General features: G+C 38.2%; 1 protein-coding gene and 1 long non-coding RNA gene across 3 annotated transcripts in view; one reads left to right on the top strand and one right to left on the bottom strand.

Moving 5' to 3' along the window:
- The window catches only part of KPNA1 (karyopherin subunit alpha 1), a 90,654-nt gene that overhangs the window by 3,350 nt on the left and 72,618 nt on the right, over nt 1–14,686 (bottom strand). For both annotated transcript variants that reach the window (XM_009238466.4, NM_001132546.1), the window contains 3 exon segments: nt 13,868–13,946; nt 9,012–9,137; nt 5,469–5,596 (listed from right to left, as the gene is read on the bottom strand). In XM_009238466.4, the coding sequence (XP_009236741.1) occupies nt 5,469–5,596; nt 9,012–9,137; nt 13,868–13,946 (333 nt within the window).
- Nucleotides 1,811–5,473, top strand: LOC129058465 (uncharacterized). The gene is made up of 3 exons (XR_008523571.2): nt 1,811–4,185; nt 4,264–4,318; nt 4,582–5,473. It is a non-coding gene; the product is annotated as an uncharacterized LOC129058465 (long non-coding RNA).

Here is a 14,686-nt window from a genome sequence, read left to right as displayed (position 1 = left end):
AACAAATGTCAGAGGATTCTAGAACCGGTATTTTTCCTTTAATTCAAGCAAAATGTATAACCATATGCAATCAAGATTAATCATACTTGAACTTCAGAGACATGATTACTGTATCACATTCACAGTAAATAGTCATGTCATTTTTTATCATTCTGGTTTCTCAAGTTGAGTACAGAGAGGCAGGGATAATGAATCCAGTTGTATTATGTGGATGTTTGGTAAGGTTATTTTGAAACTTACTGCTAGTGCTAATCTATTTCTTTCTCACATGTTGCTTTTTTGTGTGGGGGAGGAAGAATTCAAAAATATACAAAAATAAATCTCTAGCCAAACAAGAAAAAAGGAGAAAAGATAAAATTACTAATATCATGAAAGAGAATCATCACTTGATCTCATGGATATTAAAAGGATAATAAAGGAATACTACAAACAACTCGATGCTCACACATTTGATCATTCAGATGATAAAATGAACAATTTCTTGAAAGACACAAACCACCAAAACTCACTCATGGAGAAATGAATGATGTGAACAGGCTTACATGTATTAAATACATTGAATCATTAATTAATAACTTACCAGAATAGAAAACATCAGGATGAGGGTTTCACACTGGTGAATTCTGGCAAACATTTAAGGACAAAACGATACTAGTATTCTACCATCTCTTCCAGAAAACAAACAGCGGGGATACTTCCTAACTCAATCTTTGAGGCCAGCACTTCCCCAATACCAAAATTAAATAAAGACATTATAAGAAAGGAAAATTACAGACTAATATGTCTCATGAACATGAATACAAAAATCCTCAACAAAACATTATCAAATCAAATCCAAGAATGTATACAAAGAATTATATACCAAGTGGATTTATTCCAAATATGCCAGGCTGAGCCATCATTTTAAAAAATTGAATCAATGTAATCAACTTATGATCATTCCAACAGATGCAAAAAAGCATTTAACAAAATCCAATACCTATTCATGATAAAAACTCAGCAAACAGGCCAGGCGTGGTGGCTCAAGCCTGTAATTCCAACTCTTCGGGAGGCCAACGCGGGTGGATCACCTGAGGTCAGGAGTTCAAGACCAGCCTGGCCCACATGGTGAAACCACGCCTCTACTAAAAATACAAAAATTAACGAGACATAGCGGCGGGCATCTGTATTCCCAGCTACTTGGGAGGCTGAAGCAGAATTGCTTGAACCCAGGAGGCAGAGGTTGCAGTGAGCTGAGACCGTGCCACTGCACTCCAGCCTGGGCGAAAGAGCACGAAACTCTGTCTCAAAAAAAAAAAAAAAAAAAAAAAAAAAAAAAAAAGAATCTCATTTACATCAGCATCAAAAAAGTGTAAATCTAATAAAATATGCACAACAGGATATATATGAGGAAAACTACAAAACTGATGATCTAAAAAAAAAAAAAAATGGAGAAATATTCCATGCTCACGGACAAGACTCAATATTGTTTAGATGGCAATTCTTCCCAACTTGATCTATAGATTCAATGTGATACTCCCAAACAAAATCCCAGCAAGTTAATGGATACCAACAAACTGATTCTAAAGTTTATATGGGAAGGCAAAAGGCCCAGAATAGTCAATACAATACTGAAGAACAAAGTTGGAAGAATGACATTATCAACTTACTATAATCTAATCAAGACAGTGTGGTATTGGTGAAAGAACAAACAAAAAACCAGTGGAACAAAATAGAGGGCCCAGACATTCACAATACTTGAATGTTTGTTCCCCTGATGGTATCCTAGATGCCATTTAGGCTTTCTTTTTTAAATTCTTTTTTTATTCATTAATTAATTCATTCATTCATTCATTCATTCATTCATTCATTCATTCATTCATGTATGTCTGACTGGGTTATTTCAAAAGACCTATCTTAAGTTTAGTAATTCTTTCTTCTGCTTGAGCTAATCCACTGTTGAAGATCTCAACTGTATTTTTATTTCATTCATTAAATTCTTTAGTGCTGGGAATCCTTTTTTATATGTTATTGTTGCTTTTTTAATTGTGTGGTGGTAGGATGGTAGGAGATGCTCATAACTTTTGTTTTGTAAATATGTATTCTTTGATTTAACCCACCACCACTACTACTGCCATCATTCACGGATTCACCAAAAATTGGATAATAATTATCATACTTGTTTTTATTAATCTTTCTTACATTTATGTATAGCTGACGTTTCAATGTTTAATATTAGAAGGTTTTTGGGTCTATATTTTGAAGGTTGGTGATGTTTCCTTGACCAGAAATATCACGTAGTAACTAAACTGATTTATATTAATTAGCCTATGATAAAATTGGTTTTGATATATACAATGTTTCTCTTAAAGTCAAAGTTTCCTGGAACCTATCAATGACATTAAGTGAGGACTTCCTATACTGTACTACGTGTGTGTGTGTGTGTGTGTTTGGTTTCTCAGATAAACTGCAAATTCATGCACACACCCGCACAATAAGAAGGCCCAGAAACACACCCACACAAAAACAGTCAACTGATCTTTAACAGAAGAGCAAAGGTAATTAAATGGAGAAGAGATTCCACATTTTCAACAGTGCTAAAACAACTGAACATCCATACAGAAAAATAATGAACCTAGACACAGGCCTTACTTCGTGTCATTCATGAGCTTAGACAGGCCAAGTCTTCCCAATACCCAAGACTGAGGCTTTCATCCCAGTATTCACCAGTCGATTACTTAACCATCCTTGTGAAAGAATGACCTATAGCAAGACTGACCTGCCACCTCCAAAAACACTACATTCTCTCACTTTTCCTCATGCTAGTCTCCCCTCCAAAATTGCCAAATCTCTATACAAATGGTAAGTCTCACTTCTTTGACGAATCTTTCTCTAATGTCAGTTAATAATCCTTATTCCTCATTAAGAACAAATGTTATATATAACATTTGATTATATTCAACCTAAAATTCTAGGTATTTCCTAAAACATTCTCTTTTATCTTTTGAGACAGAGTCTCTCACTCTGTCTCCGAGGGTGGAGTGCAGTGGCACAATCTTTTGTCTCACTACAACCAACCTCTGCCTCCTGGGTTCGAGCAATTTTTCCACCTCAGCCTCCCAAGTAGCTGGAACTACAAGAGAACACCAACACGCCCAGCTAATTTTTGTAGAGACAGGGTTTCTCCATGTTGGCTAGGCTGGTCTCGAACTCCTGACCTCAAGTGATTTGCCTGCCTTGTCCTCCCAAAGTGCTGGAATTACAGACATGAGCCACCACGCCCGGCCAAGATATTTCCTAAAATATACTAATTGTTTCTTGCATTCAAATCTGGTATCTGCAACAAGAATAAGCAGAAGCCAGATAGATGTCTTTTATAAGTGATAAAGTCAGTTTGTTTTTTGTAATTTGGACTGTAATATTTTTGTGACGTTCTTTCAAGATAACTCTTCATGTGAGGAAGAAGAAACTGCTAGGAGATTGATAATTAATTTCATTATAAATAGCTATGCTAAATTTTAAAAAGGGACAGTAGCAATTCTACGCTTCTCTAACAGAGCAAAATACTCCTGAATACTTTCTCATGAAAGATGGCATAATAAAATATGTCTTTTTTTTTTTTTTTTTTTTTTTTGAAACGGAGTCTCACTCTGTCACCCAGGCTGGAGTGCAGTGGCATGATCTCAGCTCACTGCAACCTCTGCCTCCTGGGTTCAAGCGATTCTCCAGTCTCAGCCCTGCAAGTAGCTGGGATTACGGGTGCACGCCACCACACCTGGCTAATTTTTGTACTTTTAGTAGAGACGGGGTTTCACCCTGATGGCCAGGCTGGTCTCGAACTCCTGACCTTGTGATCCGCCTGCCTTGGCCTCCCAAAGTGGTGGGATTACAGGTGTGAGCCGCCGCACCCGGCCTGGCTTATTTCAATTAAGAAAATATATTTACTATAAAATATAGAGACAATTAATAATTATAAATGTGAATTTGAACATAAAGCTTATTCAAGTAACTATATAGTACTTCATTATTTTTGCCATCTGGTGACAGCATAATTAAAATCATAGTACTCTAGAACCAGAATTTTGGAGGTTGGAAAAAACCTACAAGACAAATGTGCTTCTGTCTCCCTGAAATAACCTGCCCATGATGAACTTCACCAAAATAGCTACTGCATATGTTAATCTGTTTGTAATTTTATTCTTTCAGGTACATATTTCTTATTTTCTCTACCTGATAAATTTCTGTACTTTGTTACGACTATTTTTATTTTTTAATTCCAAACAGAACACTCAAAACTAGCATCTGATGAATGCCTACATTCAGTCCACAAAGCAACAATGTAAGTAGTAGCTATGTCTGTCTGATATTACGTATGAGTAAGCAGTTAATGCTTTAGCACTCATTTGAAACCATCTTTCCCTAATTTTGGATTCCTCATAAAGAAAGTTAAGATAGGCTGAGTCTAGGCTCCATTTTTCTCTTCATCATTACTTTTTTTCCCTATCTGAAACACTAGATGCCCTGAATTTTGCATTTAATTATATGATGCTCCTTTGAAGAACTGATTCCCATCCATATTTATGTTTTCTTCCACTCATTAAGCTTATAAGCTGCTCGTCGGACATGATGGCTCACACCTGTAATCCCAGCACTTCGGGAGGCCGAGGCGGATGGATCGCCTGAGCTCCGGAATTCAAGATCAGCCTGGCCAACAGGGCAAAACTCCGTCTCTACTAAAAATACAAAAATTAGCTGGGTGTGGTGGCACTCACCTGTAATCCTAGCTACTAGGGAGGCTGAGGCAGGAGAATCTCTTGAACCCAGGAGGTGGAGGTTGCAGTGAGCCGAGACGGTGCCACTGCACTCCAGCCTGGGCAACAGAGAGAGTCTCCATCTCAATCAATCAATCAATCACTAAGCTGCTACCAAGGGAGCCATTTAAGTCTTGAGCTGCTACAGCTCCTCCCTTTAACAACTGAATACCATAGTACTTTAGAAGATACCTGCCTCTACTAAATTTGGCACTTTATTCTCAGACATATCACTCTTTCAATTCTGATCCAATTCTACTATTAAGACATCTAAACTAAAAAGGGCAAGAGTGAGTTATTAAACTTGGGCTCTAAGTTCTACAAGTAACCTATATTACCCAAGATATTTCTGACAAGTAGCTCCAGAGTAGGTTGAAGCAAGGATTTCTATTGCCTCAAGCCTCAACTATGCCTTATTTCTTATATCCCAGGATTATTTTTCAGCAAAAAGAAATGGGAGAAATATAAAGAATTAAATACACATCTAATTATGACACCAAGGACAATTTCCTAAGGACTGGAACTAAACATTCTTATTTGGTAAGATCGTCTCTCACTTACCTTTCCCCTCAAAGGCAGCTAATCTTTTACTCTAGGTAATACGTGGGAGGTTATAAAGTGATAGACACAATAATAATTTTTCTTTAACTTACAATATGCTGCCTGATTGGTACTCACTTGATCTGTTCAGCTGATCCTCCAGAAGTTGCATTTGTGATGGCCCAAGCTGCTTCTTTTCTTGTCCGAAATTCAGCAGTTTGTAAAATACTAATGAGGGCTGGGAAAATGTTGGCATCTATCACAGTCTAAAATTAAAGAAAAACTTAAATGGAAAAAACTGTGAGATTTATAAAAATATTCATGATACTAATTATAATTTCTAAGCTAGTTTGACTATTAACACCCCTTCTCCTGTCAGAAATAAATTGAAAAGAGTTATGTCATTATCTCTAACCTTTTTTTTTTCTTTTTTGAGATGGAGTCTTGCTCTGTTGCCCAGGTTGGAGTGCAGTGGTGCAATCTCAGCTCACTGCAGCTTCCACCTCCTGGGTTCAAGTGATTCTCCTGCCTCAGCCTCCCGGGTAGCTGGGACTACAGGCGCACACCACCAAGACCGGCTAATTTTTGTACTTTTAGTAGAGACGGGGCTTCACCATGTTGGCCAGGCTGGCCTTGAACTCCTGACCTCAGGTGATCCGCCCACCTTGGCCTCCCAAAGTGCAGGGATTACAGGTGTTAGCCACCACACCCGGCCTATCCCTAATCCTTATTCTGTCTTGGTGTCACCGAAAACATATTCCCTGGAGTTTATGATCTTATAATCTCCTATTTTCTCTGAGCTCTTTTCTCTTTTACTTTCCTCTTTTGTTCTGCCCATAGTAACAAATTGTAAGAGCTCAATTTTCTGCTCCTCTGCTATTCCATTCTCTCACAGCATGTAAACTTCCATGTGCGAAAACTCTCTAGTCCTCACTTCTCACTGGAGCATCAGCCCAGGGTAGCCAGCAGTTTACGTTAGGTCTGCTAGTCACCTCAAACACATCTTCTGCCTGCTATATCAAGTTTCCTTTTAAGCCTCTCTAGTTCACAAAGGCTATTAATTTACATTCTCACTTTTTAAAATCCTGAGTCCATCTTTTTCCTTTCCTTTGGCATTGCCATGCTATTCCAAGCCACCACCTCCCAGATTACCAAAATAAGCCTTATAGTTGAATGGAGTACTTTTACTCAATCCCATTCATGTACTAACACTAAAGTAGCCTTCCCAAAATTACTTTCTCCCTGTTTCTCCCTGGCTCAAGTACCTAACATGGGTTTATATCATTTCCTATATTAAGAAACTGAGAAGTTCTGCATAAAAAAGCCTGGTGGTGACAGGCAATCAAATACAGATGAAATCACCTCATATGAATGCTATAGATTGTTATAGCTATTAATCTCAGTTCCTAATTCAGCATTTTGGGGACAAAATGCTTTCCTGGTCAAAAACTCTTATTATATCTGTGAAGGACGTCAACAAAGTTTGACAAAGTTGATTAGTGGAAAGACACCTAATCCTGGTCCTGTCATTTTACTAGAGGTGCTCTTGAGCAAATCATTTTAATTCCATGAGCCGTTTCATCTTTTTATTCAAATTTTATTTTTATTGACAAATAATAATTGTATGTATTTGTGGGATACAATGTAATGGATGCTTCAATACACACACACAAACACACACACACACACACAATTGTGGTAAATGAAAACTTTGGATTAGATGACCTCTCTGTTTCCATTCATCTCCAAGGCCCTCTATGTCTGTTTATATCTTTTTTCCTACCCATTGTTCCATCCTTGAACATTGCCCAGGCTGAACACTTTGGCCCACTGCTTGTCGTCCACTTGAGTTACTCTCCCATCAATACAAAGACAAAAGTAAAAACCAAGTAACTATTTAAAGAAAAATGGGTATCCAAAAATTCATGAAAATTTGAGGCAATCTACTACATGGATCCACTAGAAAAATAAGTATCTTACTTGGAAAGAGTTAAAGCCAATCGTGTTCAGCATAAAGCCCATCAAAACATTTTGAAAATACAAGACATTATTTGTTGCAGGAAGTCAGGGACCCCGAATGGAGGGACCAGCTGAAGCCATGGCAGAAGGACATAAATTGTGAAGATTTCATGGACATTTATTAGTTCCCCCAAATTAATACTTTTATAATTTCTTACACCTGTCTTTACTGCAATCTCTGAACATAAACTGTGAAGATTTCATGGACATTTATCACTTCCCCAATCAATACTCTTATAATTTCCCATGCCTGTCTTTACTTTAATCTCTTAATCCTGTCATCTTCGTAAGCTGAGGATGTATGTCACCTCAGGACTCTGTGATGATCGCACTGACTGCACAAATTGTTCGTAAAGCATGTGTGTTTAAACAATATGAAATCTGGGCACCTTGAAAAAAGAACAGGATAACAGCGATGTTCAGGGAACAAGGGAGATAACCATCAGGTCTGACTGCCTGAGAGCCAGGCAGAACAGAGCCATTATTTCTCTTCTTACAAAAGTGAATAGGGGAAATATCACTGAATTCTTTTTCTCAGCAAGGAACAGCCCTGAGAAAGAGAATGCGTTCCTAGGGGGAGGTCTCTAAAATGGCCACTCTGGGAATGTCTGTCTTATATGGTTGCAGATAAGGGATGAAATAAGCCCCGGTCTCCCTTAGCGCTCCCAGGCCTATTAGGATGAGGAAATTCCTGCCTAGTAAATTTTAGTCAGACCGGTTGTCTGCTCTCAAACCCTGTCTCCTGATAAGATGTTATCAATGACAATGCATGCCCAAAACTTCATTAGCAATTTTAATTTCGCCCAGTGCTCTGCCATTTGCCTTGTGATATTTTATTGCCTTGTGAGCACGTGATCTCTGTGACCCACAACCTATTCATACACTCCCTCCCCTTTGAAAATCACTAATAAAAACTTGCTGGTTTTGTGGCTTGGGGGCATCACGGAACCTGCCGACATGTGATGTCTCCCCTGAACAGCCAGCTTTAAAATTTCTCTCTTTTGTACTCTTTCCCTTTATTTCTCAGACCGGCCAACACTCAGGGAAAATAGAAAAGAGCCTACGTGAAACACTGGAGGTGGTTCCCCCGATAACTATTTCTTGGATCTTGGTGAAACATCAAATATTAAAGGCAACAGAAAAAACGAAGGCTTAAGTGTAAATTTCAAAAGACTTAACATCTATAAGTGAGGATAAAGTAAAAAGCTGACTGAAATAAGACAACAACATTGAAAGTGGTCTTCAAAGCAATAATGAAAACAATATATGTTTTGTTTTATTTTGTTTTGAGATGGAGTCTTGCTCTGTCACCCAGGATGGAGTACAGTGGCACAATCTCAGTTCACTACAACCTCTACCTCCCAGGTTCAAGTAATTCTCCTCCCTCAGCCTCCCGCGTAGCTGGGACTACAGGCATCTGCCACTGCAACTGGCTAAATTTTTTGTATTTTTAGTAGAGACAAGGTTTCATCATGTTGACCAGGTTGGTCTTGAACTCCTGACCTCAAGTGATCCACGGGCTTCAGCCTCCCAGAGTGCTGGGATTACAGGCAGAAGCCACCACGCCCAGCCGAAAACAAATATGTTTTAAAGGGTGACTGAGAAAAAAACCTTACTTTTCAATAAAAATACTGAAAGAAAAGTTAGGTCCTATGAGGTTACCTGGATCTGTGCCCTATTTCCAGCTGTAATATTAGATATCGTCCAACATGCTTCCTTTTTGATAGATTCCTTTGGGCTACTCAGCAAATGCAATAAACTCTGCAGAGCTGAGCAATTCAGAATTACCTAAAAGAAAAAGTTTGAAAATTTTATTTATTGTATTGTTCTAAATATAAATGTTTAACTTAAGGAACACATTTTATGAAAGACATAACATCTCCCCTTGAAATTTTATAAATAAGTAACTTTATACAGGTAAAAAAAAGTATTCACTGTTAGTAAGAATTAGTTTCTAAGAGTATCAATACAGTTTCACTGTACACATTCACAACTGCTGAACTGTACTTAATAAGATACAATAATGTTACTATTAGTAATTACAAAAGCATCACTCATTCACTTTCCCATCCCAATAGCATTAAGTCTTCTGAATGGGTAAATATATCAAGTGGCCAGAAAAGTCAGGAGTCTCAGATTTGTAGGTCCTCTGATAACACACTACTTGGTAGTCAATGAACGAATACATACTTAATGAGGTATATTAGGTGCTTTATAGGATATAAAGATAAAAAAGATATGACCTCAGCTATCAGTTTATAAAAGTGAAGGAGATAACACAAATACACATGAAGAAGGAGACCTACTCTACTAGAAACTAAAATAATAAAAGTTTGATTAAAATAGTATATGGCAAATTTAAGAATTAATCACTAAACACAGAGAATAGAGATCTATTCTAGAAACAAATGGAGCTATTTAATTCATAAGTTAATCCTTTCTTCCAATGACTTGTGGCTATGACAGAACTGGAATAAAAAGCTAAACAGATTAAAGACAATTTTTTCAAAATCAGTTCTTAACCCTGATATGGTTTGGATCTGTGTCCCCACCCAAATCACATGTCGAATTGTAATCCCCAAGGTTGGAGGTGGGGCCTGGTAGGAGGTGACTGGATCATAGGGGTGGATCCTTCAAGAATTGTTAGCACCATCCCCATGGTTCTGTTCCAGTATGTAGCACCTTCTCCTACTCTTTGCTCCTGCTCACGTCACATAAGACATGCCTGCTTTTCTCTTCACCTTCCACCATGATTTTAAGTTTCCTGAGACCTCCCCAGAAGCAGAAGCTACTATATGCATCCTGTACGGCCTACAAAAACATGAGCCAATTAAACCTCTTTTCTCTATAAACTACTCAGTCTTCGATATTTTCTTCGTTTTTTTTTTGAGACAGAGTTTCGCTCTTGTTGCCCAGGCTGGAGCGCAATTGCACAATCTCTGCTCACCGCAACCTCCGCCTCCTGGGTTCAAGTAATTATCCTGCCTCAGCCTCCTGAGTAGCTGGGATTACAGGCATGCGCCACCACGCCCAGCTAATTTTGTATTTTTAGTAGAGACAGGGTTTTTCCATGTTGGTCAGCCTGGTCTTCAACTCCCGACCTCATGTGATCCACCTACCTCGGCCTCCCAAAGTGCTGGGATTACAGGCAGAAGCCACCACGCTCGGCCAGGTATTCCTTTATAGCAATGAAATAACAGACTAACTAATATAAACCCTAAGTCACCAAAATAAATTTGCAACTACTTAAGAGTAAATATTTTTAAAAGGAATCATAAAGCAGAGTATTAGAAAATAGCTGACTTGGGGATGGTAAAAGACTGCATGAGCATAAAAATAAAGAAATTATAGGGGAAAATAAAAATTTCATGAAACATGTTTTCACATCAAAAATTGTAACAGATTTTAAATGTACACCATCCAATGTGAAAAATATTTGCAACAAATGAGAGGGTTGCTATCTTCCTTGTGTAAACTGAAAAGAGAAACTAAAATTTTAATAGAAAATTATCTCCTAAGTAATGAAAGAAATGCAAATTAAGATCAAGTCTTTTATGCCTATTAAATAGGCAATAGGATTTCATTAGCAAAAAGAGGGACTGACACTGCACATAAGCTAGAAATGAAAAAATGCAGAAACAAGCTATTACAAAGTACCGTAAGAACAGACTACTGAGGCTATTTTATTTTAAGAAACACAGTCTCGTGTATCACTAAGGCTGGAGTGTGGTGGCATGATCATAGCTCACTGCAACCTCAAACTCCTGGGTGCAAGCAATCCTCCCGCCTCAGCCTCCTGAGTAGAGTAGGTAGGACTACAATTACATGCCATCATGCTCAGCTAATTTAAAAAAAATGTTTTTAGAGATGGGGTCTTGCTATATTGCATGGGCTGGTTTGGAACTCCTGGGCTCAGGCAATTCTCTCGCCTCAGCCTCTCAAAATGCTAGGAATACAAGCATGAGACAGCATACCTGGCCATGATGAGGCTATTACGAAAGAGTTCTATGCCCCAAAAATAATAGGCTAGAAAGAAGAATGAGACTAAAATCTTAAGGAGAAACTCCTTTGAATCTTTCAAGGTTCTTTATCTTACAGGCACTAAAGCAGCTTATTGCTTCTAGAGGAAGATAATGCAAATAACATTATTTTAGGAAAGATTCAGCTGTTATTAGGGGGAATAAAGTGAGACGAGTAACTGCTTAGGACAGTCGGAGGATGGGTGGGTACAGCAACAACCTGTGTGTGTGAGACAAGGACCAAACGAACTAATTTGATGGGGATCTAGTAACAATAAGAATCAAGAAGACCCGGCAACTTGCTATACAAAGTATAAGGGAAGGAGACACCACATGTGACTGCAAAGTTTCATGTGTAGGTAAACAGAATAATTATATCATTACCTGAAATAGGAAAAATAAAAACTTGGAACTTGCTTTGTGGGGGAAAGAAGATATACTGTGAGACAAATGTGAGATATGCAAGCAGAAATATGTAAGAGACTATTGCAGATACAGGGCTGAAACTTGAGATAGGTCAGAACTAGATGTATAGATTCAGAACTTCATTGCATTCAATAAATATTCTTTAAGTCCCTATATATTGTGCCAGAAATTATTAGATTTACAGAGGCACAGAAATAAACACTGACATAATCCACCTCTAGAATCTTAAAATCTAGTAATTAGTTACAATACAATGTGATTAATATTCTGATGGATAAAGAAAAAAAATAAGTATCTAACTTAAGAGTTTAGGGTCAAACAGGGCTTCTCAGAGAAAATAATGTTAATACCAAGACTTGAAGAACAAGAAAACATTAGGAGCAGAGAATGTGGATATGTGCGAGGTGGCAGTCAAAGCAAGGGGTAGCAGTGGAGACACATGTTCCAGGCAGAGGGAATAAAGCATGCATTAAAACTCAGAGCTGAGAGTGGCCACAACCAATTCAAGGAACAAATATGGCAAAAGCATACAGCATATGGAGGTGGGTGAGAGACAGAAAGATACTGATAGGGTTCCAAAATTCAGAGGGTATAAAATACTCTATAGTTGTTAAAAGCCTCTTTCCCCTTCTTGTATCCCAGCCAACCAGTTCCCCTCAAAGACAACCAACATTTTCAGTTCCCTGTATATCCTTCCAGAGAAATTTTATGCAAATGTAGTCAAACATATATTCTTTTCTTCTCCTATTCTCTTCTGAAGTGTCTGAACTAAGCCCTGCAAAGGATGAATAGAGACAGAACAACAGGACTTAGTAACTGATGAGGGAGTTGGAGGAGAGCAAAGAATCAAGCTGATGTCCAGGTTTCAGGGGAACTGAGGGTGCCATTCACTGATACAGGGAACATAAGCAGAGGTTCAGGTACTGCAAGGGGAAATGAGTTCCCTTGTGTACAGAATATATTTAAAGTAAATACATTACAGTTAGAAGACACCTGAGAGAACAAATGTAATCTTAATTTTAGAGATTAGAAAAGGCATTAAATGTATTGCTGAAAGTCAGAACTCGTGAAGAAAACGCTAAGGCTAAAACCCAATTCCCAATTCTGAATCCATGCACACAAGGGTAATCACTGACATTATAAATAAGATCTATGAATGAGGCAGAAGGATTGCCCCGTGGAAGATGTCCACAAAAGGAGACAAGAGGAAAAGGAGCTTGCCAGGGAGAAATAAATGGTCAATGAGGCAGAAGAACTAAAAGACTTCAACATCACAACACAGCTGAGATTTCAGGAGGAAATATGGCTAGAACAATGCACTGTGAATGGTGTGTCTTGATACAGAAGTTGAATAGAGTAGATGGTGACATTAGAAAGCAGGAGGGAAGAATCTTCCTCACACAGGGGACTTACCATGTACAAAAGGAGAGAGCTATCAGAGAAGGTGATATTGAGATGAAAAAGACAGAGAAAATATGCTACTAGAGGATTCTGATGCCCATGAGAACTATTTCAAATAGGAGTGAAGAAAAACAAATCTGTCTGACCAAAAAATAGTCACTATCATAGGAGAACCCCAAACTACTACAAGCAACAGGTCAAGGCAGAGATACTGAAGGTATGGAGAGTAGATGCCTAAACCAACTTTTTTTTTTCTTTGAGCTGGAGTCTCACTCTGTTGCACAGGCTGGAGTGCAGTGGTGCGATCTCAGCTCACTGCAACCTCTACCTCCTGGGTTCAAGCGATTCTTCTACCTCAGCCTCCCAAGTAGCTGGAAGTGCGTGCAACCACGCCTGGCTAATTTTTTGTATTTTTAGTAGAGATGAGGTTTCACCATGCTGCCCAGGCAGGTGTCGAACTCCTGAGCTCAGGCAATCCACCCGCCTCAGTCTCCCAAAGTTCTGGGATTACAGGCGTGAGCGACTGCCCCCGGCCCAACATTTTTAAACATTAGTGTAACAGAGTATCAAGTTTCCCTAATAATATGGAGTAAAATACAATAATAGAAACATGATCATGAAGTTCAATATACTGTTTTTAAAGGAAAAAAGAAAGTTACCACTTCTTCATACCTGTGTCTGAATATCATCCCCTGTGACAATGTTTCCCACAGCTCGCAAAGCAGGAGAAACCACTTTATAATCATTATGCCTGCAAAAACAAAAAGTAATGTTATAGCAAACAGTTCTATCCTTAGTTTCATTTCCTTAAGACCAAAATTAAAAAACAAAAAAATCGTTAGAATTTTAGAGCAGAAATGTACCCATGGGGCTAATTAAGGGAACGCTTATCATGATGATGGAATGTCTGGTGTTCCCTAGAACTGTCTTTCCCCTTATTTTAGTACATTTGGAAAAAACCACCAATCTTTCCTAGGAATCTTTCCCAGGTATTCCATCACCTGGATTCCAACTTTTCCCTCTCATTCTTTAATATAGGTTTCATTTCCTCTTTACTTGCTTTTGTATGGTTGCTGAGATAATTGAGAGCAATAATTAACATTTATGCAACATTTTTAAGTTTTATAAATTGTCTTAATTTTCACAGACGTAAAAGTGACACATCAACAGCTGAAATAACTTGAAAATGCAAGTCAGGAGTCACACTCCAAATACAAAGGTCTTTCAACTAAACCTACTAAGCTGCCTTACTGGTCCAAAAACCACTCCACAAAGCCATATATATATATTTGAAGACAAATATTAAGTCCTTATTTCTAGCTAAATAAGTCACTATCTTTTGATTTTCCTTAGGGGTCCTATTTTTCCCTCCACTTTAATGAGACCGATCACTCTTCTAAAAACTAAGCCAGTTCCTTCAAATTTAACATGTGATGATTAAAAAGAAATGGCTGGGTTCTGTTGCAAGATAGCTGAATAGGAACAGCTGTG

This window comes from Pongo abelii, chromosome 2 (assembly GCF_028885655.2).
Source record: "Pongo abelii isolate AG06213 chromosome 2, NHGRI_mPonAbe1-v2.0_pri, whole genome shotgun sequence".
Classification (NCBI taxonomy): domain Eukaryota; kingdom Metazoa; phylum Chordata; class Mammalia; order Primates; family Hominidae; genus Pongo; species Pongo abelii.
This window is presented reverse-complemented; position numbering and strand designations above follow the sequence as displayed.